Raw genomic sequence first — 23,135 nt, forward strand, 5'->3', positions numbered from 1 at the left:
GGCCGCAGAAGAAGCGCCTACCCTGCGACTGGAGACCTGCCCCTCTCTGTTCAGCTCCTCCTCTCCTCCTCTGGGCAGGACGGGCATCTGTCTCTCCTCGTTCCTCGTCTGCCTCTTCACCGTGTGGCTTCAATCAGAACAGTGGGATGAAGCTGGGATTCTAGATCCACCTGACTGCAGATACACTCGTCTACCTGCGCGTGGGCAGCGGCAGCTTCATGAAGGTCTTGTAGGTCCTCAGCTCCTTGTGCAGATCGATGAAGTGTTTCTCCTTCCTCTTCACCAACCACGTGAACTCCCCGTGTCTCATCTCGATCTTATAGACGGCCGGCAGCGACTGAACACACAAGCAAAGCACGATCTCCTTTAAATAACCTCGCGGGTGATTCCTGCAGAGCCTGAAAGCTGCTGCGGCGCCGCCATCACCAGCAGGGAGGTGACGAATAGCTGCACACTCATGACACCTCTGTGAGGAAGTCATGGCTCCACGGAGCTGCTCTGGGCCTCCTGAATGGTGGAAGCTGCTCTCTTCCTGCTGCTTTAACCAGGCACACGTCTCCCTAACGACACTGAAACGCCTGGATAACTGCCGCTAATGTGACTTTAAGCACGTCTACGCGGTTTTAAACACGCTGATCCGTCACCTTGTTGATGCTCCTCTGCGAGGTGATGTAGAAGCGGTCCTGAGCCGAGGTGAAGCGCTCCACCTCCAGGATCTTGGCGGTGATCGGAGACGACAGGAAGACTCTGGCCTCGGGCTCCTTGAACCCCACTGTGTGATAGACGGCCTTGAAGGGCAAATGCTCGCCTGCAGACAGGAAGAGAGGTCACGGGAAACAGGCGGGGGGAACGGCGGCGGCGGACGCGAGCCCGGGGGGCGACACCACACCTGGAGCGGCGATGTCGGTTGTGTCGTACTCGCCGTCGTCCAGGTCCAACTCGTGAGTGTCCAGCCTCTCCATGATGCCGGTCATGTCGCTGGCTACCAGCTGCAGGGTGCTGGAGGTCGGCTCGGACTGCTTCAGCATGGCTAACGCTCAGTGTGGAGCCCAGGGCTCACCTGGAGGCACAGGTGAGGAGAAAAAGGCTGTAACAACAAGGTTAAAGCTCAAGCAGCAGTCAACGAGGAGCCGTCATCATAAAAATGTCCCTCGATCACTTTATACCTTTAATTTAAGCTGCAGACGGTGAAAAGAATAAACGCTGGATTACATCTCCATGTTTAATGTTGTGAAATCTGGCGTGACGTCGGGTCAGATTTCCGTTTCCGCCCGGACGGTTGTAAAAAGGAAAAGGTTGCGAGCGTGATTCCCTGACTCCGTCTGACCTCGTGGCTCTTTACAGCTGTTTGGTCTTCACAACCAGGAGCGGCAGTAATCCAAACATCAGGATTAACACGGGAGCAGGAACCTGTTTTAACCACATTCCTCAGTGAGCGAGCGAGCGAGAGAGCGAGCGAGCGCGTGAAGCCGCCTGTAACTCAGCAGCAGACGCATCGGTGCACGTGGTCGTGGATGTAGAGCTTTTCACTTAAACTCACCCAGGAACATGAATGTTTGGATAAAAGTGATCTGTTACTAACGATGGAGGAAACCCCATCAGCCAATCAGGAGCATCGATGGGGCTCAAGTGAAAACATGGAGGAAACGGCTGGTAAATATTTGAACGGGTGATAAATCAGCCTTCCTGTGACAATCTGAGTTAATCATCCGAAATATACGGAACAAAGAAACCAGCCAATGAGGAAGCAAAACCGACGGTTCGCCCATCTGCCAGGCAGGGATCCCACAGAACCGTGCAGGAAAATCTGGGAATCATCTGGGAATCATCTCTTCTAAAAGTGACCGGAATTCTTGCTGAAGGGGGAAGAACCGTCTTCAGGTCTCCTGTGGAACGTCAGACGCAGGAGATTCAGCAGCCAGGCCCACAGAAACGCCACCTGTGGCGTCTTAAATGGATCTAAATGGATCTCACGCAGAAGAAAACGAGTAAAACTGTGGTCGTCATTCACTCCCTCAACAATGAGGAACCGCAGCGCAGCGGCATCCCGATTAATCCAGAAGTCGGAACACCACAGAACTCCCACTGGCATCATATAGAAATCCACTAAACAATGCCAGGTTCCGCTCAACTGTTGCCATGGTGATTCGTGGCACTCACGTTCCACCTTTCGATACTGATCCAACCTCAAATAAAAGGTTCTAACAGCAAAGCAAACAAATGAGATGCAAACTGGTAGCAGCTTTTCTGACGTATGCAAACCACCCTCAGCACCCAGATCCCCAGTGGCTCTTTGTCCTTTCATGACAGGTGACGCGTTGAAGGTGCGGAACGGGGCCAACGTGGGCCGAAGTGCACGGGAGGCGTGTCGGCTGATGTCAGCAGGTCCAGGAGGAGCTGGTGATGCTGGGAAACAGGGAAGAGCGGGAATAACAGAGAGCGAAGAAGAACCTGAGCGTAACCTGAGATCCTCAACATTAATGTTTCCTGTTGTGGAGATGGATCCCCAAATACCAGCAACACACCCCTGGTGGAGCCGGAGATGGATCACCAAGTACCAGCAACACACCCCTGGTGGAGCCGGAGATGGATCACCAAGTACCAACAACACACCCCTGGTGGAGCCGGGCCCAGCTTTGGGCTCGTGTTCCACAGGAGCATCAAAGGCAAAATTTACAGGAACCACTTAAAGCAGCATTCCACAGGTTGGGAGATAAACTACGGGAGCTCGTTAGCGTTAGCTTGTGTGGCGACTCTTTGACGATCGCTGGAACGCAGCTCGCGTCGCCCCACCAATACAGAAACGCTCGCTCGTCTTTGGCGCTCTGCCCGAACTTTACTGCAGATCTGAGATCAGCGGCGCAGCTGCAGCTCTAATAACTCAGTCAAACAGAGACAATTCAGTTTAAAGAATAATAAAAGCCGAGGGAGTGAATGAAAAGGAAAAAAACCCTAAATATGAGGATTAATTCAGATCTGTGTATGTGTGTGTGTGTGTGAGCCCACACATCACTTAGATTAATTGGGTACAGTGTAGACCAGCACCACCCACCGCTACAGCACATCACTTGTCAGTCACGTGGCTCTTCAGCGCACACACACGCACACACACACACACACACACACACCACACACACACACACACTCACAAGTTTTCATTCTTGTCCAACAACAATCGTCCCACACCACCAGGGGCTGTTGTAGCAGCAGGGAACAAACAAGTCGTCTATCACATGTGTGTTGAATTTATTTCCATCGGCGAACACGGCGGCGGTCGCTACGTTCGCCTCGCCGCGGCTTCACCGTGACACCGCCGAGTCTGTAACTTCCTCCCTCTGTGGAATCCCCATCCCTGCGTCAGATAACAGATGTCCAGATGCCACCACCAACATCACGATAACTCTCCCTGGTGTCAGTCAGAACAACCCAGAGTTTTGATTCGAATGTTAGCTGACAAATATCCACCTGAATGTGCATCAAAATAACTAAAGCTAAAAACCTGACTGAAGAAGCTCTTTGTTTGGGTACTTTTGCATTCCATTCCATTACGCAATTCCATTCTTTAAGTTCAAATGATCAATTTTCACACACACACACACACACACACACACACAACACACACACACACACACACACGTGCAGCTGAGCGACTATGGGGGGGGGGATGCACTGACCTGAGCCTGCGGATGGAAGCTCATCATCTTCATCATCGTCAAATATGTTTCTCAACAGGAGGAACGCTCCTCACACACACACACACACTCTCACACACACTCTCACACACACTCCCGGGTGCACAGAGTCCTGACACACATGCAGGCCAGCAGCAGACTGACAGAGGTGGGGGGGCACTCAGCTGGGTGGACACGCAGGAGGCGCCACTGCAGAGAAGGGTTATGGGAAACCTGAGCACAGCCAATCAGCAGGAAGGGGCGGGGCTTCTCTCAGGGCACCTGTGTGACTTTAAAGGGGACGTTTAACAAAAATAAAAGCTTCATTAATTCGTCAAAATGATTGTTGACGCACTGAAGGAAAAAATTTTTCTCTCTCTGAAATTTAACAATTTATTTTTACCACCTTTGATTATTCTTTTCAGCTAATAACATAAAGGTGTGAAAATGTAATTAACACTTATATTGTGAAGAGCGAAGTTATTAAACATGATTCAAAGACAATGGATCGAGGAGATGTGGACAAAGCAACACAGCAACGCACTGAAGTTGGGTTTAACATAAAAAAACGATGTTAAAACGATGACAAACACCTTTTGGTCCACAGCAAAGGAGCTTCCATTAACCCAGTAAAGGTCACAAATTAGACAAGCGACCTGTAAAGGTCTAAAAAGAAGACCTGCGCAGGTTAAAAGTGCTGCTGTTGAGCAGAGGTGGAGCGAGCAACCATCCCAACGTTGTGACTCACTGTTGACATTCCAGGGAAGGACCGAAGATTTCAGAATCCCACCCTCCGCAGAACAATGGTGCTTCCTGAGATGCTCCAAAACAAGTTCAACGTCACCAGAACTCACATTTTCCAAGTCTGGTCACATTGTAAAAAAGTAGATCATTTTCACAGTGGCCCTCATTTCTGCATTTTAACAGCTCCAGTTTATAAAAATGACCATCATCAAAATTATCAATACATGAAAATTCCCCCTAAAATAGACAAAGTGGCTGAAACTGAATTAAAGAGGCAGCTAATAAAATGGTTGCACAGGGACAGAGGGGGGTACAAGGAGTGGTGGTACTGGGACCGTGGGGATAAATAGGCTGATTACAAAGTATCACTTAAAAATACTTATCTGCTACTCTACCGTTGCTGTATTTTTCCCCTAAATTCATGTTTTTTTTACTACAACGGTTGTTTTTCAGTTAAATGCAGAGTGAGCTTGTTCCAAACTTCTCTCCGAACAGAAAAGAATCACAAGCTTGTGTGAAATACTTGACTCTCCGTTGAGAAACCAGCCTTTGGCAGGTTCACCGCTGCATGTTCGGCCTTTCACGAAACTCTAACTCATTATTTCATTACGTTTTGGTTTCAGTGAGACTTGTTCAACATGTGCAGTGCGCAAAGGGGAAATGTTGCGTCACGTATGGCGTAAAACAAAGAGCGGTGATGTGATCCACCACCAAGCAGGTTTCCACCACCTGTGAACACAAGTGGCAGAGAAAGTGTCTGAACCTGAAAATGATCATGGATTAACAATGACCTCTTTCAGGTTCGGACAGGTAACCAGATGTAACCAATCACAGCAGCAACCAGCACCTGTGAAACACCGCCCTCTAGCGGACAGAACGCGGGTACTGCACCATCCTGATATCATGTCAGTGTTTTATTGTTTAACCTCAAACTCAACATTTATTCACTCATGTTTGGAGATTAAGACAAACGTGATATTAAGTAGTTTGTTCCTCCTTTATGCTACAGCAAGAATTCTATTTGAGTGAGTCAGTGGAAGGTAACTCAGGAATGTGAAGTATGATGCCACAGGTTGAGCTGCTGATTCTAATCAGGACAATTATGAGTTTAAAACCAAGAGCTGATCTCGTTACTGGGGATTAGTTATAATGAAAAAACAACATCAGTTTGCTGGTTTTCTCCAACCAACAATTAAAAATGTCAAATTTACTTCTCACAAATAACAAAAATGGGGAGCGAATAAATAAAAGGATAAAAGGATCCGAGATGGATGAATATTTATCATTTCTTTAGTTTAGAGAGCAAAATCTGCATGACCCACAGAGTCTAATCAGTCCTAACAGGATAATTCTTGACGACAAAACTCAATTCAGGTGCTTTAACCAGATAAACAAGTGTGTGTGTGTGTGTGTGTGTACATGTGTGTGTGTGTACATGTGTGTGTGTGTGTGTGTACAAGTGTGAGAGTTCAATTTACTGAGACATTTCAGGCATTCAGCCGACACACCCAAAAACTTTGGAGGAAAAGGAACCGTATTTTGATATGAAGACCACGTACGTACGAGACTCCCAGTGTCGTAACACCTGAGGTCACCTGACCTCTGTGCACAGAACCAGGTGAGCGCCGGGTTCTGACGCGCCGGTTTATCTGGACAGAAACTCTGAACTGTCGACTTGACGGGTTTCACCGATAGTGGATCAATAATCACCAATCAAGATTTAGATGCAATTGGTATTTGTTACCGGACTTTAGAGAGTCTTGTTTTTATATTTCAGTTGTGTTTTCTTCATTAAAATGCATTTAAAATGTATTAATTTATAGTTATCTAAAGGACTCGACCTGTTAAAAAGGGTCGACCAATACTGATAAACAACAATAAACAGCTGAACGAACAGACCTGACAGGTGACACACAATTGCTGATCTGGTTGCCGTGACAACATCAGTTCCGAGTCATTTTCAGCACCTTTATTTCCTCTGTGTTTGCTATTTGTTAAATAATGTGACATTTAAGTTCGCTGCTGACTTTAAAACACCTCCCACCACACCCACTGCCCCTTGAGCTCTTCCTCCTAGAGCTGTGTGTTTGTGCGTGTGTGTGTGCATGTGTGTGTGTGTGCATGTGTGTGTGTGTGTGTGTGTGTGTGTGTGTGTTGTATATCAGACCTCACACACCCACAAAGTCAATTAAGCACTTATTTGAGGTGAACTGTGTTTGCTGGAAAAGCCATTGCATAAATATATAATCACACACACTCTCTCCCATACATGCACATGCACAAACACACACACACACACACACAGTTTATCCCCAATGTATCCCCAGTGCTTGAGCTGAGCCCATTACCCAGCATCTGAGCTAAAACCAGTGAGTCAACTTCCACCATGACAATAAAATGCCGCCCACAAACACAGGCCGAGCAGGTTCTCGTCAAACACACACCCACACACACCTTCAGTAGCATGAACCTGGTCAGACACGCCCCACCCCCTCCACATGCAGCCCTGTCCGTGCACTGTGGAACAGAGAGCAGCAGAGGACTCTTTCTTCTTCTTCTGTGTTTCCAAATACTTCCTGTCCAGACTTCCTGTTGCCGTGCACAGACAGAGGCTGCGACAGTCGTGTAGATTCACATTGTTGCAGCAGAGAAACCACATCACAGCACAATCTGACGACAACCGCCCCAGAATGTTCACACTCCTCATCCTGACCCCCGGCCAGCATTGATGCAGTGCCCCTGGTCTCCCAGAGGAATCAGATTAACCTTTAGTCCATCGCGAGGGTCAACACGACGCTTTGGGAGTTTCCCTCTGAACCAGAGCTCCTTCACCTGAGCCAACTCACCTGCCGCAGCAGGTGATGTCTGAAGGTGGAGTAACAAGTGCCACCGTGGTCACACTTAAATCGTTTTCTCCCTCAAAAGGTTTGAGCTTATGAGGATTAGACATCCCACAAAGCAAAGTTGCCCAAGACAACAGCGGTGTTGACTCGGGTGGAGGAATTTAGCTGTGACGGACTAAAATACAGAGTAACGAAATGTAGAGGGGGAAAACCCTCCTCAAACAAAAAAAATATTCGCGTGTATGTTTGCGGATTAGATCAAATGAACACCAACAAGTCTCGTGTGATTTTTATCAGAATGTTCTTTTGAAGGAAGTATTTAACTGATCTATCGAGCAGCGGAAAAAGGAAGGAGCCTTCTGCCAGCGGCTGCGGGTCAGGCGCGCGCTGCTCGGGTCCTCCCAGCGGACCCTGCGGTCCGCAGCCTCCGGGCCGAGCAGCGGCTCTGCGCAATATCACAGGGGAGGGTTCAAGTGATTCCGAGGACGGGTGCCTTGACAAGCCGAGGGGAACCCGCGGCGGAGGCGGCGGCGGCCGCGCGCCTTCGCACTCTCGCATCACAGACGCGGAGGTTTTACGCGCAACTTAACGCGTATTGCGTAATTGACGCACCGTCGACCGCCAGGATGCAACAAAAAAAATTAGTTTACACAGTTAAAAGACAAGCGTGCTGGGATAGACAAACACGCGGGCAGTAACGCACACATCCGTGTGAATGTGTGCGTGTGTTTGCGCGTGACGGCGCTAAACTCCTGAACTCAGGAAAGCAATTTTCTTACCTGCTGATGAGAACTGAACCGTCGGCAGCTGCAGGACTGACTGCTGAGGCGCAGTGACCCAATCGAGCATGTTCATGGTGTCATCCACATTCTGTCCTTCGCACTTCCTGTGAATTCACTTTCAAATTAAAAGTTCGTCTTGGAACGACTCAAAAGGTGAGCGTTGACACTACCTCCTACCAAGCCTATTAATACTAACAGCAGTAATTATAACAATGCTGTACTACGTCATACTTTCACAACCAAAATCTAGAGCCGAAGTGAAACACTTTCACCGTTGCAAGAGACAATAACTCACATCCTGTTTGTCGGGGATATTATTCTGAAGGGCGGTGTGCCTCTTACTTCCGCTTTTTGACGCGGCTTGACAGCGCTGAACGCGGTTAAACCACGCCTGAAACCTTCGCAGCTTCATTCCGGAGGACAGAAAACTCCCATGACACCGTGTCATCACCCAAAATCACAAACTCCAATCAAAAAGTCAACTGGAGAACCGATCGATCGTCTGGCATAGAAAATATATACATGTGTGAAAAGCAAATGTGTTCAAATACACTAAAATGATGCTAACAAAATATTTATTCTAAATGTTTCGGTTTATTCTGTATGTAATTCTGTATGTAATTATATTTATTTAAGTGTTAATCTTGACAAATCTGAAGTAAACCACGTGAGCAGTGTGAGGTGGTGACCATTTCCTAGATTTCCATGTGACCTTATGTTAATATCATTAGTCATGTGTTTCAAGGGCCTGAATGAGACTAAATGTGATCAGTGTCAAACTGTGACCTGATCAGCTTTCAACACGTCCTGATGGTGGAACACAGGAAATCTGCTCTGTTTGTTACCTTAAAAGCCATTAGCTAATTAATCAACCATCGTTCAACACATCCCAGACAATGTTACGACTCAAGCGAATCCCAAAAGACGCGCTTTAACCCTGAATATCTGAGTTTTTGCCATTAAATACGCATTAATCTGAGCTAACAGTCTGGAGACCACAGGCAAAATTCATGTGACAAGACGAATATTAAAGACCTAAAGATGTGACTCATTTTCAGTTTCTTTTTGACAGGGTCTTCACAGAAGCACAGCCAAACGTCGCCATGGTATTAAAAATGAAAGCTCAAGATTGTTGCAAATAAGGCCGCTTGTTTTGACAGTAGCAAGGTCAGCTGTCATGGAAATTTCTGCCTTTTAATCCTGCGCCACCGAGCGTGTGTATGTGAGCGAGTTTATTGTGTTATAATAACCAAAGCAGCTAAAACGGACAGGCAGAGCCACATTAGCAGCCTCCTGACAGATATACAGCTGCTATTATCACTGCAGAGGATGCTAATGTGTTCTTCTAACACACACACGCACACACACACACACACACACACTCAGGGAGTGGGAGGATGAGCTCAACTAGCTGAATTCTTCAGCATGTGGAATTACTGTACTCATCTCATGTTCAGACCCACTTATTTATCTCATTTTGTGGTTTGATATCTGTGTCCTAATTTGCATTTTATAATAACGGCTAAAACTACGTACAGTAAGAACGTCATTACGTTAATACGACCCTCGATGACATTTCCAAATGACATTATTATTTACTTTTATATTTAAAGACGATCAAACTTTCAGTCAGTGTTACGGAGTGCAGTGAATCAAGGACAATATTTAAACATCAATCATTTAATTTTCTATTTTTTTGTGACATTTAGATGAATGGAAATGTCCTGTCAGTAGCACGTGTGATGATCTCTGGGGGTAATGTTACAGCACCTCTGGTTATTTACCAGGATGTTTGTGTGAACGAGGCTAAACTGACTGTTGGCAACAGTCCTCGATGTGTGTGAAATGGTTCTGAATCTTAAACATGTGTGATCTGTTCCAGATAAACTAGTGCGACGATACAAAGGAAATACTCTGCAGGAAAAAGGGCTTAAACTGGTTTAAACTGAAACCATTAGTTCCACTCAGCACCTTTATTCATGGGTGTGAAATGGTAATCCGGGTTTGACAGACGGACGTGTTTGGGTGGGATGGATCTGCTCTCCGTCTGGGAGCTGCTCGGTTTCCCTCTGTTGTGATTGGAATCTTTTTTCTGATGCGACTGAGTAGTTTCACGGAGGTCAACTCAGATGCTCACAGACCTCAGGAAGTTCCTCTTTCGTTGATCCCTCAGTAGTAACTCTTTGCTGTCTGCACACACACACACACACACACACACACACACACACCACACCACACACACACACACACACACACACACACACACACACACACACACACACAACACACACACACACACACACACACACACCACATTCATTTTACCAACACTGACCACTTGCGGTAGCCTAAAGGGGAAGGATTAGAATTACATTACTGTATACTAAAACAATATTACATATTGTCATTTCTAAGCCCGGAAATCCTTTTTGTCTATGAAACACAGAAAATGAAACGGCAATAAGATGTTATGTTAATACATGTTTAAACTGTTCTTTAAGGCATTAAACTGACTTTTATAAAATAAAGTGCGTATAAAGTCATAATCATTGTCTTTTACCACATAGGTCGAACTGAGGTAGACTTTCAATCTGAATTTGACCATAATTTAATTTTGATATTAAACCACAATAATAAATCAAATAAATAATGTTATCGTCGATCCCGTTTAGGGATCAGAGAAGTCCCTGCCACGATAGGCAGATTTCGTCAGGACAGGCGAAGCTTCTCTTGACTTAACAAACCATCTTTGGTTGGAGTCGAAATCTCGCGAGGACATCCGACATCACAGGATAATGGCTGAACATTGCGGATATTAGACGGTACTTTTCTGCTTTTATTTACCGCGTGTTCGTTTAAAACAGAACGTTTGTGCGAAAGACATATTGCTGTTAATGTTGCATTGCACGACTCATCTTTAAAACAAACAGTTCTACGGTTTGCACCAACTTAACGTCGACGCCGCCGGTACAAACCGTTCAACCTTCGAAATAAGAGCACAGAGTTTTACGCGCTTTTTATGATCCCACTGTTAGCTTTAGCTTTGCCTCCTGTCCACTCTTGATAATTTTCGAAGATTTATCGCCGTTTTTGTGTTGTTTATGCATTTCACAAAGTATTACGTAGAAGGCACGAGCGCACAAATTTCATCAGAAGTTAATTTAGCTTATCTACGACACTGTTGTTAGCATTAGCATGTGGATGAGGCCTGCTCAGGAAGCGGGCGGGAGCTTTTATTTTCCAAAATTGCTTCTCCAGCTCACCTGTCAGGGCGTCTGATTCAGAAAATAAAATGTCATCTTTTTGTAGATGACCAATGGACGTACTTTGCACCAACAAACTGATTCTACTGTTCCCTTTTTTTTTTAGCCCAAACAGTCCCAAGCATATCAACAACGAGGACGAAGCAGTCACACTATCAAAAGTGAGTTTGAGACCCGTTATAGATCATATTCATCTGGTCTTTTGATCGGGCCATTTTCATTTACAACATTAAAAGCCGTTTTCTTTTCATATTTGGTTGGCTTATATCAAGCGTTTGAAGTGTTAAAATGTCTGCACCACATCAACATATGGCTCATTTGGGCAGGTTTCAAAGAGGAAAAACTATTGTGTTTGTTGGCTGTTTAGGAAAAGTGCAGATGGCTCATGTTGCCAGTCACGGCAAGCTGCTTCTGCAGCGCTTGCACGAACAGCGGGAGATGGATTTTCTGTGCGATATAACCATCATGGTGAGAGACGTGGAGTTCCGAGCTCACCGCAACATCCTGGCAGCGTTCAGCAAGTACTTCTCATCCCAGGCCGAGAAGGGTCAGGAGATCACAACTTTGGACCCAGAGAAGGTCAGCAGGTATGCCCTGGAGAAGCTTCTGGAGTTCATCTACACTGGGCAGATGAATCTCAGCAGGTACGTTTGTGAAGCTTTAATGACGGTCCAAACTAGTTAGTTGAGCCAGTTGAACAGTGACACTTATTCCATTCTCCTGGTTTCAGTACCCGCCAGGCAGCGGTGCGCCGAGCCGCAGTCTTTCTGGGAATGTCTGAAGCCACAAAGTACATGGAGGAAATCCCTCACTGGGCTGAGCAGAGCGAAACGTCCCAGTCTGAGGCGGATAAAGAAACGGGCCTGTCTCCGCCCAGTCCGGCCTCCGCAGGGAGCGCCAACTCACCGGTGCCGCTGTCAATTGTCTCTGTGCCGCCAGAATGGACCGAAGAGGGAAAAGAGGTGAAAGAGCCGGCCGAGGAGGTGAGAGATGAGGATGTAGATGAGGAGGAGGAAGAGGAAGAGGAAGAACAAGAGCAGAGTGAGGAAGAGTTCAACCCCACAACGCCAAAGAGCTTTGGGAGGAGGCGCGGCAGGAGACCGAAGAGTTCCGGCGATGAGCAAGCGGCACCGGCCGTCCTGGCTGAGGACGCCCCGAAGCTCCAGAGCTACAGGGGGAGAGGCAGGGGTAGGGGGAGGGGAAGGGGCCGGGGGCGAGGACGGGGCCGGGGGCGGGGCATTTCCAAAGCCGAGCAGGTGTCCGACGAGTCTGATGCCAGCGGGAAAGACTTCGGGGACACCTCAGCAGACTGGAGCCCCTCTCAGGAGGAAGAGCCTCCAGTGAAGAAGCCCCGACTGAGCGACGGGCGGCGAGGGCGCGGGAGAGGCCGAGGCCGGGGGAGGGGCCGGGCGAAGGTCGAGCCAAAGACGGAGATGAGCGACGACGAAGGGACGGGCGACAACGAGGAAAGGGCCGAGGGCGAGCTGGGCGAGGACTCGGACGAGCTGCCCCTGTCGTGCACCGAGTGCAACAAACTGTTCAAAGACGTCAGCAGCCTGCATCGGCACGAGAAGATCCACAGCGGCCTGAAGCCCTTCGTCTGCATCTTCTGCTCCAAAAGCTTCCGACAGGCGACGCAGCTGAAGACACACCTCCGCATACACACAGGTGCGCCCACGCCGTCGCGGCGAGATCAGAGTTTGGCCTCGAGCAGGCGGCGCCGAGCCTTCTTAACCTCTCTGTCGGGTGTTTGTGGCAGGTGAGAAGCCGTTCAACTGCCCCGACTGCGACAAGTGTTTTGCTCAGAAGTGCCAGCTGGTGGCTCACCGACGGATGCACCACGGCGAGGAGAAGCCGTACACGTGCGAGCGCTGCGGATTCAAGTTCGCGACGTCGTCCAACTACAAGATACACATCAGGTAAAGCCGCGCCCGTCCGGTCCCCCGCCGAGCCCGTTGATCCAGAGCCGCTTCCTTGCAGGCTGCACAGCGGAGAGAAGCCGTACGTGTGCGACGTCTGCGGTCAGGCCTTCGCCCAGTCCAGCACGCTGACCTACCACAAGCGGCGCCACACCGGGGAGAAGCCGTACCAGTGCGACCTGTGCGGCATGTCCTTCTCCGTCTCCTCCTCGCTCATCGCTCACGCGCGGAAGCACACCGGTGAGCAGGACTCCCCACGCGTAAGCCCCGCGTTCGCGCCCGTGTCTCACGCCTGAACGCCTCTTCCAGGCGAGACGCCGTACAAGTGCTCCCAGCCGCAGTGCAACTCCAGCTTTGTGACGTCGTCGGAGCTGAAGAAGCACATGAGGCGACTTCACCCCGGTGAGTGTTCAGGCTCTTCAGCACCTCGGGGGCCCTCGACTTGTCCCGGGCCTCGTCTGCGTCCTCCAAGGTGGATTTAGTGGATTTATTCTAGGTTCTCTATTCCTCATCGTGGGGTGAAATTACTAACGAGGTCTTACCGAAGTCTCTATCACATACGTAATGTAGAAAATCCGACTTGATGTGTGTGTGTGTGTGTGTGTGTGTGTGTGTGTGTGTGTGTAGATGGGAACAGTGGCGTGCAGTGTCTGCTGTGTGGAAACAGGTTTGCAAGTGTGAAGAATATGATCAAACACCAGGAGAAGGCTCACGCTGATGAAGTGAGGCAGCACAAGGAAAGAGCCAGAGCAGGTACGCTGTGTGTGTGTGTGTGCGTGTGTGTGTGTGTGTCCCAGCTGCTTGCTGACGCTCCGTTACTCCGTGTGTGTGCAGTCGTCCTCCTGGCCTCCAGCCATCCTGTGGCGTTTGTGCAGAGCAAACTCTCCCAGGACAGCAAAGACAACGTGGTGACCGCCGAGCCGCCCAACCCCGACCCCGCCACCCCGGGCCCCAAAGCCGCCCCTCCCTCGGCAGACGCCATGACCCCCGACGCCATGGCGGCCTCCGACACCTCCGCTTCGGCCGTGATAGAGAATTTCAAGGTGGAGCCCACTCACACGTCCATTAACCCCGGCGAGCAGGTGGCGTTCGAGGCCGACCAGGAGCAGACCATCAACTCGGACACGCTTCACGCGCTGGTGGAGCAGCTGCGGCCGTCGCCGTCGCCCTCCACCAGCCTGGAGCAGATCGTCATCATCAGGACGGTGGACAGTGGAGAACACAACCCTTCTGAGCAGTGAGGAGGCGGAGCCGGGCGTCCCGGGGCCAGAGGTGGCGGCCCGGGGTTCGACACAACTGACACGACCGAGTAGCAAACCCCTCCTGAATTCGATAGGTTTTAGCGCTCCATTTTTACAGAGAGAAGGGAACGGATCGCAATATTCCGCGTGGAGAGATCTTTTTAACGCCGTCGCCACAGGATCACGTCATCATGTTTTCAGATCTCTTGAATTTTTGTGCCGGTTGAGCTTCGTCAGACAAACGTGCGACCAGCGAGACCACGATGATTCACAGCCGAATCAGGCGGGATTGATCCTGATTCCACCGCCAGGTTCCCGAATCCTCCCTGCCGGAGGGGTTTCCCAATTGTCCCGGGTTTCACTGGACCCTCGCGGTTTTTCTTTGACTGACGAAATCGATCAAATCGGCGGGAACGCGCTCGGGAAGTTGTGTTGACGCCCGACGGGGCTTCCGAGTCGATGAAAGTGTTTTTAAGATGAGTGAAGTCAGAAAGTGGCTCCTTTGTTTTCAGTTGCAGCTGTTTAGATCCATAATCAATGGGAACGACCTCCGATCACCTCTGGATGTTGACTGATTGATTATCTGATAGAATAGCCCGTTGAGCTTCTGGAGGATGTGATGAAGTTAGCCTTAGTTTTGTCATCACCACTGTTAGTTTTCTTCATTTCTTCGTCATATGTTTGACATCTGTCTCGTAATCACCCATCAAATTGAAATCATGTGGAATTATTCATTTGTACTTGTTATTTTTTAAGGAGTTCTTTTAGGTTTTAGCATCAGTGTTTGTATATTTTGAGGAACGTGCTTTGTGTTCTTCCTGTTTTCAGTTTGGTTTTGCTCTGTTGGCTTTTATACAGTTATTACATGTAAACATTCACTACTGTAAAAACAACTGCACAACAGGACAATAAATGCTTAAAGAGACCAGAGTTTCTGTTTTCAGATTAATTTTCCAAACATTTCCGCCGAGCTCCGTTTGTTTTTGGAGCTTTTGTTCAATGGTTTAGGAGCCATAAATACGTATTTACCGTGGTTTATTATCATATTTGGTTTATGTTGTGCGTAATCTAAACATGTCTTGCTGCCGCTTGCTGGTGACACTTTATGATTAGAATTAGGCACAAAGTTTAAAGAAGCCAGTTTAATCTTAATTTCAGTGATCAAAAGTGTAAAGAATGTAAAACTTAATACATGTGTTGACTGAGAATGGGAGAAATTATGAATGGATGTTGTAGCATTGAGAAAATTCTTTTGATGATGAATTAAATTCAAATGAAATATTGTGTGAAATATCGTTTATGTAAAACTAAAGACAAATTATATTTATTTCCTGAATGAAGTCTCCTGATGACGGACGAATAAGTCTCCATTGGAATCTTGGAGTCACAAATCAACATTAAAAATTGCTCCAATTTCTGGTTCTGACCTTGGAAAAGGCAAATTCTTCTCAACATACTGACACGATGCTAATTAGGTGCTAATTAGGTAAAAAAAAAAAAAAAGAAGGATTTTCTCATCTGAGAATCACAGCACATCACAAAGTCGTACTGGTTCTTCTGTGGCCTGTTTGTTGCTTTTAGTCAGATAAAAAATAATAATAAAGATTTGGTTTGTTGTGTCATTAAAGTTTTTGTAATTGTGTTGATTTTTGTGACTAATGATGAATTTGAGCTTGTTTTGCAATGTTCTACTGGGAGGTTTAGTGGTGGTGATTAGTGTGTGTGTGTGTGTGTGTGTGTGTGTGTGTGTGTGTGTGAAGCAAAAGGTGTGTTTTGAACAGGAACACTTTCAGGTTGACACGGGAACCGTCATAGCGCCACCGTCTGGTCGATTTCAAAAGCGTAATTGGTAATTGTATGAATTCGCTCTGCTTTTCCATTTTGTTCTCTTTCTAATTGCACAAACTATTAATGTCACATTTCTTTAAAGTGTTTGTTGTTTCTCTGCTGAGATGCTAACAGGCACTAAAATGCTTATTTGGACTTTATTCTCATGACTACAGTTGCTCATTTATTTTTGTTTTAAAACTTTATTCTCAAAGACTCGGGGAAACTGTTCAACAAAGCTTCTTAGGCAAAAAACATTAGGACGCAAGTTTTAAAAATCAAAGCATCAAAGAGGCTTTGAGTCTTGATTGAAAGCCTCATGCAGTGTCACAGATTTCCTCTATCCGATCACATTTAACCACAGTTCGCAACTACAGAAATACAAACTACGAGGCTGACACCAGTAACCATTAGTTACTTCGATTGCTGGTCGCCGTAGCAACAGACAGCAACAGACAACGATGGCCTCTAAAGTCAGTCTTTCAGAACTTTACGCTTCTTCCTGCTCCGAACATCACGTACAGATAAATCCACACATCTTGGAAGTGTTGGAAAATGCGCTGCTAAACAAGTGAGTGCCTAAACAGACACGTTAATTCCATCTAACTACGATCGTGTGGAGGTGAAAGGGACTTTTGAATCCAGTCAAACGCGTTCAGGCACTAAAGTCTGAGCTCCAAACTTCCACAAGTAATCTGTAAAGTTGCCTTGACAGAAATGTGAGCACTTTATGCTATTATCGCTAATATTACTGACAACACGAGCAGGAAGCTGTTTTCAGTGTTTCGATTTAGCTTCACACTGATCGTTTGAACGACGTCCGCCCCTAAACGCAGCACGAGTGTGTGCTCGTGAGGTCAGGTACAGCGCCTGAGTTGTGTTTGAATTTGGCAGGAATGTCACCTTGGACCTGTCAGGGAGTCGAAAGCGTGTCCAGCGACTGGATGACAAAGATGCTCTTGTCGTCTCCAAATGTCTGAGAAACAACAGGCGAGTAACAGGTGAGCAGCTCGATCCACCCAAACACACATTTCCACTCCTACCAAAGCTGTTTTGATTTCCCCAGGTCTTGATGTGAGTTACAATAACATCACAGATGAAGGGGTCAAACACTTTGCTGACCTTTTACAGGTAAGATGTAAATGTAGCGGATTTAAATCGACCTGCGCGTGGACCCGGAGAGGAACTAACTCCTTAATTCATTGAACGCTTTCTGAGCAGGATGATTCCACTCTGAACTCTCTGGACCTGAGGTTCAATGACTGTCAGACAGATGGCGCTAAAGCGCTGGCTAAGATTCTGCAGGTTCGACTCCACCAAACACTAACAAGCTCTAATTGGACCTCACTTTGGTGTAACCAGGCGCGTGCAGGTGTACTCACACTTGATGTGTATAAATTGCTACATTTAACTTCCACATTGCTGAACTGTGTTGATATTATAATGTTACTGTATGGTCTAATTATATGTATTACTTTTGTTACTATGAGAACAGCTACTGAGCCAAGCTGTACACCCGTGTCCGTCTGTCTGTCTGTGCAGGGCAACAGCACCTTGTTCTCTCTCACACTGTCAGGTAACAAGATTGGGGACAGCGGAGGGATACAGCTCGCCATGATGCTGCAGGCTAACGACTCCCTGATGGAGCTGGAGCTGGCTGCATGTGACCTGGTACACACACACACACACACACACACACACAGGTGAGAACTTGAACGCACCACGCTGATGCTAACGGCACTGTTGCGTAAACCCGCAGGGCATCGAGAGCATCATCACCTTCGCCAACGTGTTGAAAAGCAACCGTTCCCTCCGCCGTGTCGATTTCAGCCAATCTCTGCTCACCAGCCACCAGGTAAAGGCAGCGGTGGACCAACGTGACGTTGCCGAGTCGTGAATGCCGAGTCGTGAATGCCGAGTCGTGAATGGCGAGTCGTGAATGGCGAGTCGTGAATGGCGAGTCGTGAATGGCGAGTCGTGAATGCCGAGTCATGAATGCCGAGTCATGAATGAATCTGAAGCGTTGCTCTGCTGGTGTCAGGAGGAGTGGCTGCTCCACGTCTCCGACATGCTGGCGATGAACAGCAGCCTGCTGGAGCTCCACCTGGGCATGGCAGGAATGACGGACACGGGGATGGAGAGACTGGCCGAAGGCCTGGCGGCGAACCGCGCGCTGCGCTACCTGGACCTGCGCTGGTACAGCAACACTCGAGGCGCGGGGGTCGTTCAAGGCTGCAGTTTATCCGCTTTCACGCTTCATTTTGCACTGTGATTCCGCAGCAACCGCCTGAGCTGCGACGGCGCGTCCCACCTGGCCGGCGTGCTGAAGGAGAACGCCACCCTGGACGTGATCGACCTGTCCTTCAATCGGATCCAAAACGGGGGCGCCGTGCACATGAGCGAGGCACTGGCGTCGCCAGGCTGCGGTCTGAGAGCGTGAGTCCCACCCGCCACCACCAGGACGTGTCCCAGACGTGCTTTTGACTCATTCCCCCCTCCCCCCCCTCCTCCATCAGCCTGTCTGTCAGCAGCAACAGCATCGGGACAGACGGACTCCTGTCTCTGGCTCAGGCTGTCAAAGCCAACCGCACCCTGACCGACATCAACATCTGGGGAAACGACCTGGACGAGCCTGTTTGCCAGGTAACCCGGGGATCCAACGCCTCCCGCCTGTGTTCAGGTCACTTTGGCTCCATCTTGACTCGCTCCCTTTCAGGTTTTCCGGCAGCTGATCCGCAGCGGGCGGCTGCCGCCAGACAAGACGGACGTCACGCCGTTTGAGACGGACGGTCGGGTGTTCCTGGCTGAACTCTCCAACAGTCTGAATAAATACCGCCGCCCTATAAACGGCGCCCCCCCCCACATCGCAACACACAAGCGGGTGAACAGAGCCAGCTTTTAAGTTTAGGCAGGACTCAAAATGGCGTTTAAACACAGAAACGTGAACATCCACATTTGTCCGAGTCGTTTTTGCTCAAGAATTAAAGTCAGAGATTCAAACAATCGGATTTAAAAAGCGTAATTTGTTCTCACAATTATGTGCGACCGTTATCAAATGTGGGCGCCGCTGGTGCTTCTCATTGGGGTCAACACGCCACCGCCCGCCAGCTCTTTAGGCTCTACTCCTCCGTCTCCTCTGACTTCTCCTGATTGGTCGATTTTAAAAACAAGGCGCCGCCTTCGTTGGTTGAGTCCCACTCCAGTTGGACGTTCCTCTTCCTCAGAAGGCGCTCCAGCTTCTCTCGCTCCTGAGAGCTGATGGTCCACCGCTGCGCCGCCAGCCGGGTCAGCGCCGGCAGGCAAGGGAGCGCACGGAGCAGCGTGGGGAGCCAGGAGGAGCACGGCGCCGAGGTCGAGGGTCGCAGGCTGAGGTCCAAGTCCTCCAGTAATCCTAGGCCTCCGGCACCAAACAGCGCAGACCAGCCTTCGTGACCCACCGACCCGTTGTAGGACACGTCCAACACCCGCAAGGAGGACAAACCGCCACGCCGGCACGCCGCCGCTGGACATGACAACAGAACCGTCAGGGATGTGGCTCAGAAGCACCCGGAACTCACCCAAAATACGGGCGTGTTACCTAGGTGGCGCAAGTCCTCCGTGGTTAGACCACAGCTACTGAGGCGCAGCTCCACCACGACCGACGGCTGCAAGGCGTCCAGCAGCAGCGCCAGACGACCACCGACGACTTTACACCAACTGACGTCCACACTGGACAGGTAGGGGACGGCCAGAGCTGGGACACGGACACAACAGGTGTGGTTTATCTCAGCGGCGCGTGAGGTGGCGAGATCAAAACCAAGCGACGCATTCGGGAGGAAACGGGGTCACAGTGTGTGTGTGTGTGTGTATGTGTGTGTGTGTGTGTGTGTGTGTGTGTGTGTGTACCCAGAGCCGTGAAGGACTCTTCATTCAAGCTGCAGCTGTTGAGTGGCAGGTGCTTCATCTGCATCAGTGGGAGGGCGGAGACCAGCGCGTGGACCACGCCCCCAACCTCCTTATTGGCTGACACGTTGAGCGCTGTCAGTGCTGTCAGAGCAGGAAGCGCCTGAACTGGAGAGCACAAGTCACGTGACTGGTCATGACAGGCACGTCCGTGTGTTTCACGTGTGCGCGCGCTCACTCAGGGCTTCCAGGTCATCGCGTTTGAGTCCGCAGCGGTGAAGGCCAAGGCTCTCCAGGTGCGTGAGGTGAGCCAGGTGGAGGGTGAGACGGTTCAGGCCTCCAGCAAGACTCTTGTTAGATGACAGATCCAACTCCCTCAGAGCCGGGAGGGAGCGAAGAGCGCCCCCTGCAGCACAACAAAGGCCATTTAAAGCCAAAACCCCCAAAGCCGGCCAAAACCTTCGATTCCAATGGAAGAATTCTAACCAGCAGAGGGCAGAAAATGTCCAAAATGACAGAAAATTTACCAAGATCCCCGAGGCTGTCCACCGTCAGACCGCAGGCCTGCAGTCGGAGCGTATTGAGGGTGGCAGCGTGAGACAATGAGGCCGCCAACTGTCCAAAACCGCCACCGCCACCTTCCTGCCCAAGCAGAGCGTTGCAGGAAACGTCCAGCACGCGGAGTCTGGGGAGCGCGGAAACGATTCTTCCTGAGAGAGACAGACACATGAGTGAAGTCGCCACGAGTAGGAAAACAAAGTCCTGGTGGGGGGGATTGTGGGAAATGTAGTCAGTACCCAGAAGCGCAGCATCAGCAGCAGTGAGCTGACAGGACACCAGGTGGAGCTCCCGCAGTGGTGGATCAGGGGGACCCAGCCAGCCCTGCAGAGCCCCTCCCCCCACGCCATTGTTCCAGGACAGATCCAGGATCTCCACCAGAGGCATGCAGCTGAGAACCTCACCTGTGCAGAGACGCTTTGAGGTTACCGGAGCTTTTCCACTGTGGACACGTTGGTTCACCGAGGCGTCGACCCACCCAGGGCGGCGACGTCGTCGGGGCTCAACCTGCAGCCGCACATCCTCAGCGCTCTCAGGGCACCGACCTGCTGGAGGTGGGAGGTCAGCGCTTTCAGACATCCACCAATCAGCTCATTCCAGGAGACGTCCAGCTCCTCCAGCTCAGGGAGACACTCCAGAAGTGTCGCTGACAGGTGACAAGAGGAATCAGTTGTTTCACATAATTATTGCAGATCTCTGAAGCTGGTGTTGGCCTACAGTGCAGATGTTCCAGAGGCTCCTACTGATCCAATTCAATGTTATTCATGTGGATTAAACTAAAGAACCCAGAGCCTGAACATCTCACAGTGAAGAAAAACTCCCGTTTAACTGGAAGAAACCTTGAGCAGGACCCAGCTTTAATGTGGTTCACCTCTGCTCGAGGGTGGAGACAGAAAAGGGAGGTAGGAGGGAAGGAGGGAGGTCAAGGAGGGAGGGTTTCGCACCGAGCTCCAGCAGGTCTGTGGCGGTGAGATCACAGTGAGCGAGGCTGAGGCTCCTGCTGTCCGCTTTCTTCCCCAGCTTCTGCAGGAAGAGGCAAACTCTGCCCCAGCCGATGTCTCGGGCGCCGTCTGCGGCCTCGGCAGCAGCTGGAGGACGAATGAGCATCTTTTTCGCCGCCGTCATCAAAGTTTGGAATCGCAATGGGAGTTTCCTGCTTTTTACGCACCTGAGCTATTTCCCTTCTCCTCCCTGGCCTCTGTCTCTCCATCCTCAGGAATTCCCGTCCGGTCCGAGGACCAGGACAGGAATCGTCCCAGCGGTTTCCTGTCCGAGGAGGTTCGCTTCCTGCGGATTTGGCTCATGATGACGTCCAGAGGAGAACGCCTCTGACTGCCGCCTTCACGGCCCCGGGGTCCCTCTGACCAACCAAAAAGAGCTCAATTCACCTGAAGACCTAAATTACTCTTTTGAATTCAGTTGATATTTGAATTAGGAATTTTAAATATTTTTGTTTTCCCTGCAGTTACATCACGTGTTTTATTATTGGTTAAATACATTTTGGCTGTATGTCAAAGTGTCCAATTCATAAGTAACATTAATAAATGGTTGAATAACATAAAAAAAACTGTTAAATGGTGTAGAAACACCCGCGTTAAACGTTTTGACTGAGTAAGATGAGAAAAGGGAAGTTAAAGCCTGAGGACGAAAACTGAATAAATCAAAGTCCAGCTACTCTCCAGCTTTGCCTTCCTGTCTTACCCGCAGGCTCCATGCACGGATTTAATGTGACTTCCAAAACCAAAACGAGCTCTTTAAGTCCAAAAACGCGCCCGAGCAACCTGTGGTCACCGTGATGCGTTCACGGTCCGGTTGTCCACGATAAAGCGAAAAGATACGTAAAAAAACTCAGCGTCGACTCGAGGCCGATTCCCAGTCACATAAAGGCCGACAATAATGTCCGTTTTAGATCTCAGATCGTTGCGTTTTGCCCTGTTCGCAGGCTCGGACACCTCCGTGACGTCACACCCCGTGCTCGTCAGGTGGACATCCCGGAAGTGAGACAACGCCAACGGCAAATGAACGTTGGCATCACACCTGGCAGCAGTAAAACTCACCTGGAAGGTTTAAACAAGATAACTGAAGACTAGAAGGACAAAACGCGAGTATTTCCTAAAAAATAATGTTTGGCAGCGTCTAATGAAATAAATTTGATACTTTTATTTAGTTATTCTTCTCTGATGAAGTTACAATTTTCCAGGAGGAAAACTTGCATTTAGTACCTTCAGATTCAGCGCTTTAGATTTTCCGGACAATTTGGAAGAAATGTCCTTTATTTTAAACTCCAGTTTCAACGGACAAACTCAGGAACACAAAGCTCAGCTAGATTTGATGATCAAGATTACACTTCCCCATTAATTAAAATTACAACACCTGAAAAAATTAAATACTTGAGGCTCGTTAAT

At 49.1% G+C, this 23,135-nt stretch overlaps 4 protein-coding genes and 2 long non-coding RNA genes across 10 annotated transcripts in view; 3 read left to right on the forward strand and 3 right to left on the reverse strand.

Annotated features, from left to right (window-relative positions):
• The window catches only part of pld1b (phospholipase D1b), a 17,699-nt gene extending 9,534 nt beyond the window's left edge, over positions 1 to 8,165 (reverse strand). The window contains exons 1-5 of one of the 3 annotated variants that reach the window (XM_057013701.1): positions 8,038 to 8,165; positions 890 to 1,060; positions 645 to 808; positions 195 to 337; positions 22 to 127 (exon numbers count right to left, since the gene is read on the reverse strand). In XM_057013701.1, the coding sequence (XP_056869681.1) occupies positions 22 to 127; positions 195 to 337; positions 645 to 808; positions 890 to 1,028 (552 nt within the window). In that variant the 5' untranslated portion in view covers positions 1,029 to 1,060; positions 8,038 to 8,165. Of the gene's footprint in view, positions 1 to 21; positions 128 to 194; positions 338 to 426; positions 566 to 644; positions 809 to 889; positions 1,061 to 3,674; positions 3,839 to 8,037 lie in introns of those variants that run through there. The other 2 variants (XM_057013702.1, XM_057013703.1) reach the window with 2 other exon arrangements.
• LOC130514228 (uncharacterized) lies at positions 1,853 to 2,957 on the forward strand. Its single transcript, XR_008946963.1, has 2 exons — positions 1,853 to 2,492; positions 2,581 to 2,957. It is a non-coding gene; the product is annotated as an uncharacterized LOC130514228 (long non-coding RNA).
• Positions 8,166 to 10,764: 2,599 nt separating the features above from the next.
• mynn (myoneurin) lies at positions 10,765 to 15,388 on the forward strand. Of its 3 annotated transcripts, none has more exons than XM_057012805.1 (9): positions 10,765 to 10,862; positions 11,410 to 11,464; positions 11,671 to 11,947; positions 12,034 to 12,971; positions 13,063 to 13,222; positions 13,284 to 13,462; positions 13,532 to 13,624; positions 13,850 to 13,975; positions 14,057 to 15,388. In XM_057012805.1, exons 3-9 carry the CDS (start codon positions 11,682 to 11,684, stop codon positions 14,461 to 14,463), a joined length of 2,169 nt encoding a protein of 722 aa, XP_056868785.1. In that variant the 5' UTR covers positions 10,765 to 10,862; positions 11,410 to 11,464; positions 11,671 to 11,681; the 3' UTR covers positions 14,464 to 15,388. The 3 variants fall into 3 exon arrangements, with proteins under 3 accessions (XP_056868785.1, XP_056868787.1, XP_056868786.1); XM_057012807.1 differs by having other exon boundaries at positions 13,532 to 13,694; positions 14,057 to 14,194; XM_057012806.1 differs by lacking the exon at positions 10,765 to 10,862 and adding an exon at positions 10,916 to 11,007.
• Positions 15,389 to 16,473: 1,085 nt separating this feature from the next.
• On the reverse strand, positions 16,474 to 18,338 carry LOC130513784 (uncharacterized). Its single transcript, XR_008946828.1, has 2 exons — positions 18,070 to 18,338; positions 16,474 to 17,958 (listed from the first exon to the last, which is right to left on the reverse strand). It is a non-coding gene; the product is annotated as an uncharacterized LOC130513784 (long non-coding RNA).
• On the forward strand, positions 16,743 to 19,192 carry lrrc34 (leucine rich repeat containing 34). The gene is made up of 10 exons (XM_057012810.1): positions 16,743 to 16,861; positions 17,185 to 17,291; positions 17,357 to 17,421; positions 17,512 to 17,595; positions 17,833 to 17,961; positions 18,050 to 18,145; positions 18,332 to 18,486; positions 18,571 to 18,726; positions 18,807 to 18,933; positions 19,007 to 19,192. The coding sequence occupies exons 1-10, from the start codon at positions 16,752 to 16,754 to the stop codon at positions 19,190 to 19,192; spliced, it is 1,215 nt and encodes a 404-aa protein (XP_056868790.1). The 5' UTR covers positions 16,743 to 16,751.
• lrrc31 (leucine rich repeat containing 31) lies at positions 19,173 to 22,718 on the reverse strand. Its single transcript, XM_057012808.1, has 10 exons — positions 22,432 to 22,718; positions 21,899 to 22,090; positions 21,675 to 21,818; positions 21,209 to 21,376; positions 20,970 to 21,134; positions 20,700 to 20,882; positions 20,411 to 20,578; positions 20,176 to 20,340; positions 19,868 to 20,023; positions 19,173 to 19,792 (listed from the first exon to the last, which is right to left on the reverse strand). Exons 1-10 carry the CDS (start codon positions 22,442 to 22,444, stop codon positions 19,410 to 19,412), a joined length of 1,737 nt encoding a protein of 578 aa, XP_056868788.1. The 5' UTR covers positions 22,445 to 22,718; the 3' UTR covers positions 19,173 to 19,409.
• Between the last annotated feature and the right edge of the window lie 417 nt (positions 22,719 to 23,135).

This window comes from Takifugu flavidus, chromosome 17 (genome assembly GCF_003711565.1).
Source record: "Takifugu flavidus isolate HTHZ2018 chromosome 17, ASM371156v2, whole genome shotgun sequence".
NCBI lineage: Eukaryota > Metazoa > Chordata > Actinopteri > Tetraodontiformes > Tetraodontidae > Takifugu > Takifugu flavidus.

Excerpts from the sequence above, each read along its gene's own strand:
- lrrc34 (XM_057012810.1), top strand. The coding sequence starts at position 16,752 with ATGGCCTCTAAAGTCAGTCTTTCAGAACTTTACGCTTCTTCCTGCTCC. Across the intron at positions 17,292-17,356 it reads AAACAACAGGCGAGTAACAG|GTCTTGATGTGAGTTACAAT; the intron begins GTGAGCAGCTCG and ends TGATTTCCCCAG. Across the intron at positions 17,422-17,511 it reads ACTTTGCTGACCTTTTACAG|GATGATTCCACTCTGAACTC; the intron begins GTAAGATGTAAA and ends CTTTCTGAGCAG.
- lrrc31 (XM_057012808.1), bottom strand. Across the intron at positions 21,819-21,898 it reads GGAGAAGGGAAATAGCTCAG|CTGCTGCCGAGGCCGCAGAC; the intron begins GTGCGTAAAAAG and ends TTCGTCCTCCAG. Across the intron at positions 19,793-19,867 it reads GGAGGACTTGCGCCACCTAG|CGGCGGCGTGCCGGCGTGGC; the intron begins GTAACACGCCCG and ends TGTCATGTCCAG.
- mynn (XM_057012805.1), top strand. The coding sequence starts at position 11,682 with ATGGCTCATGTTGCCAGTCACGGCAAGCTGCTTCTGCAGCGCTTGCAC. Across the intron at positions 12,972-13,062 it reads ACACCTCCGCATACACACAG|GTGAGAAGCCGTTCAACTGC; the intron begins GTGCGCCCACGC and ends TGTTTGTGGCAG. Across the intron at positions 13,223-13,283 it reads AACTACAAGATACACATCAG|GCTGCACAGCGGAGAGAAGC; the intron begins GTAAAGCCGCGC and ends GCTTCCTTGCAG.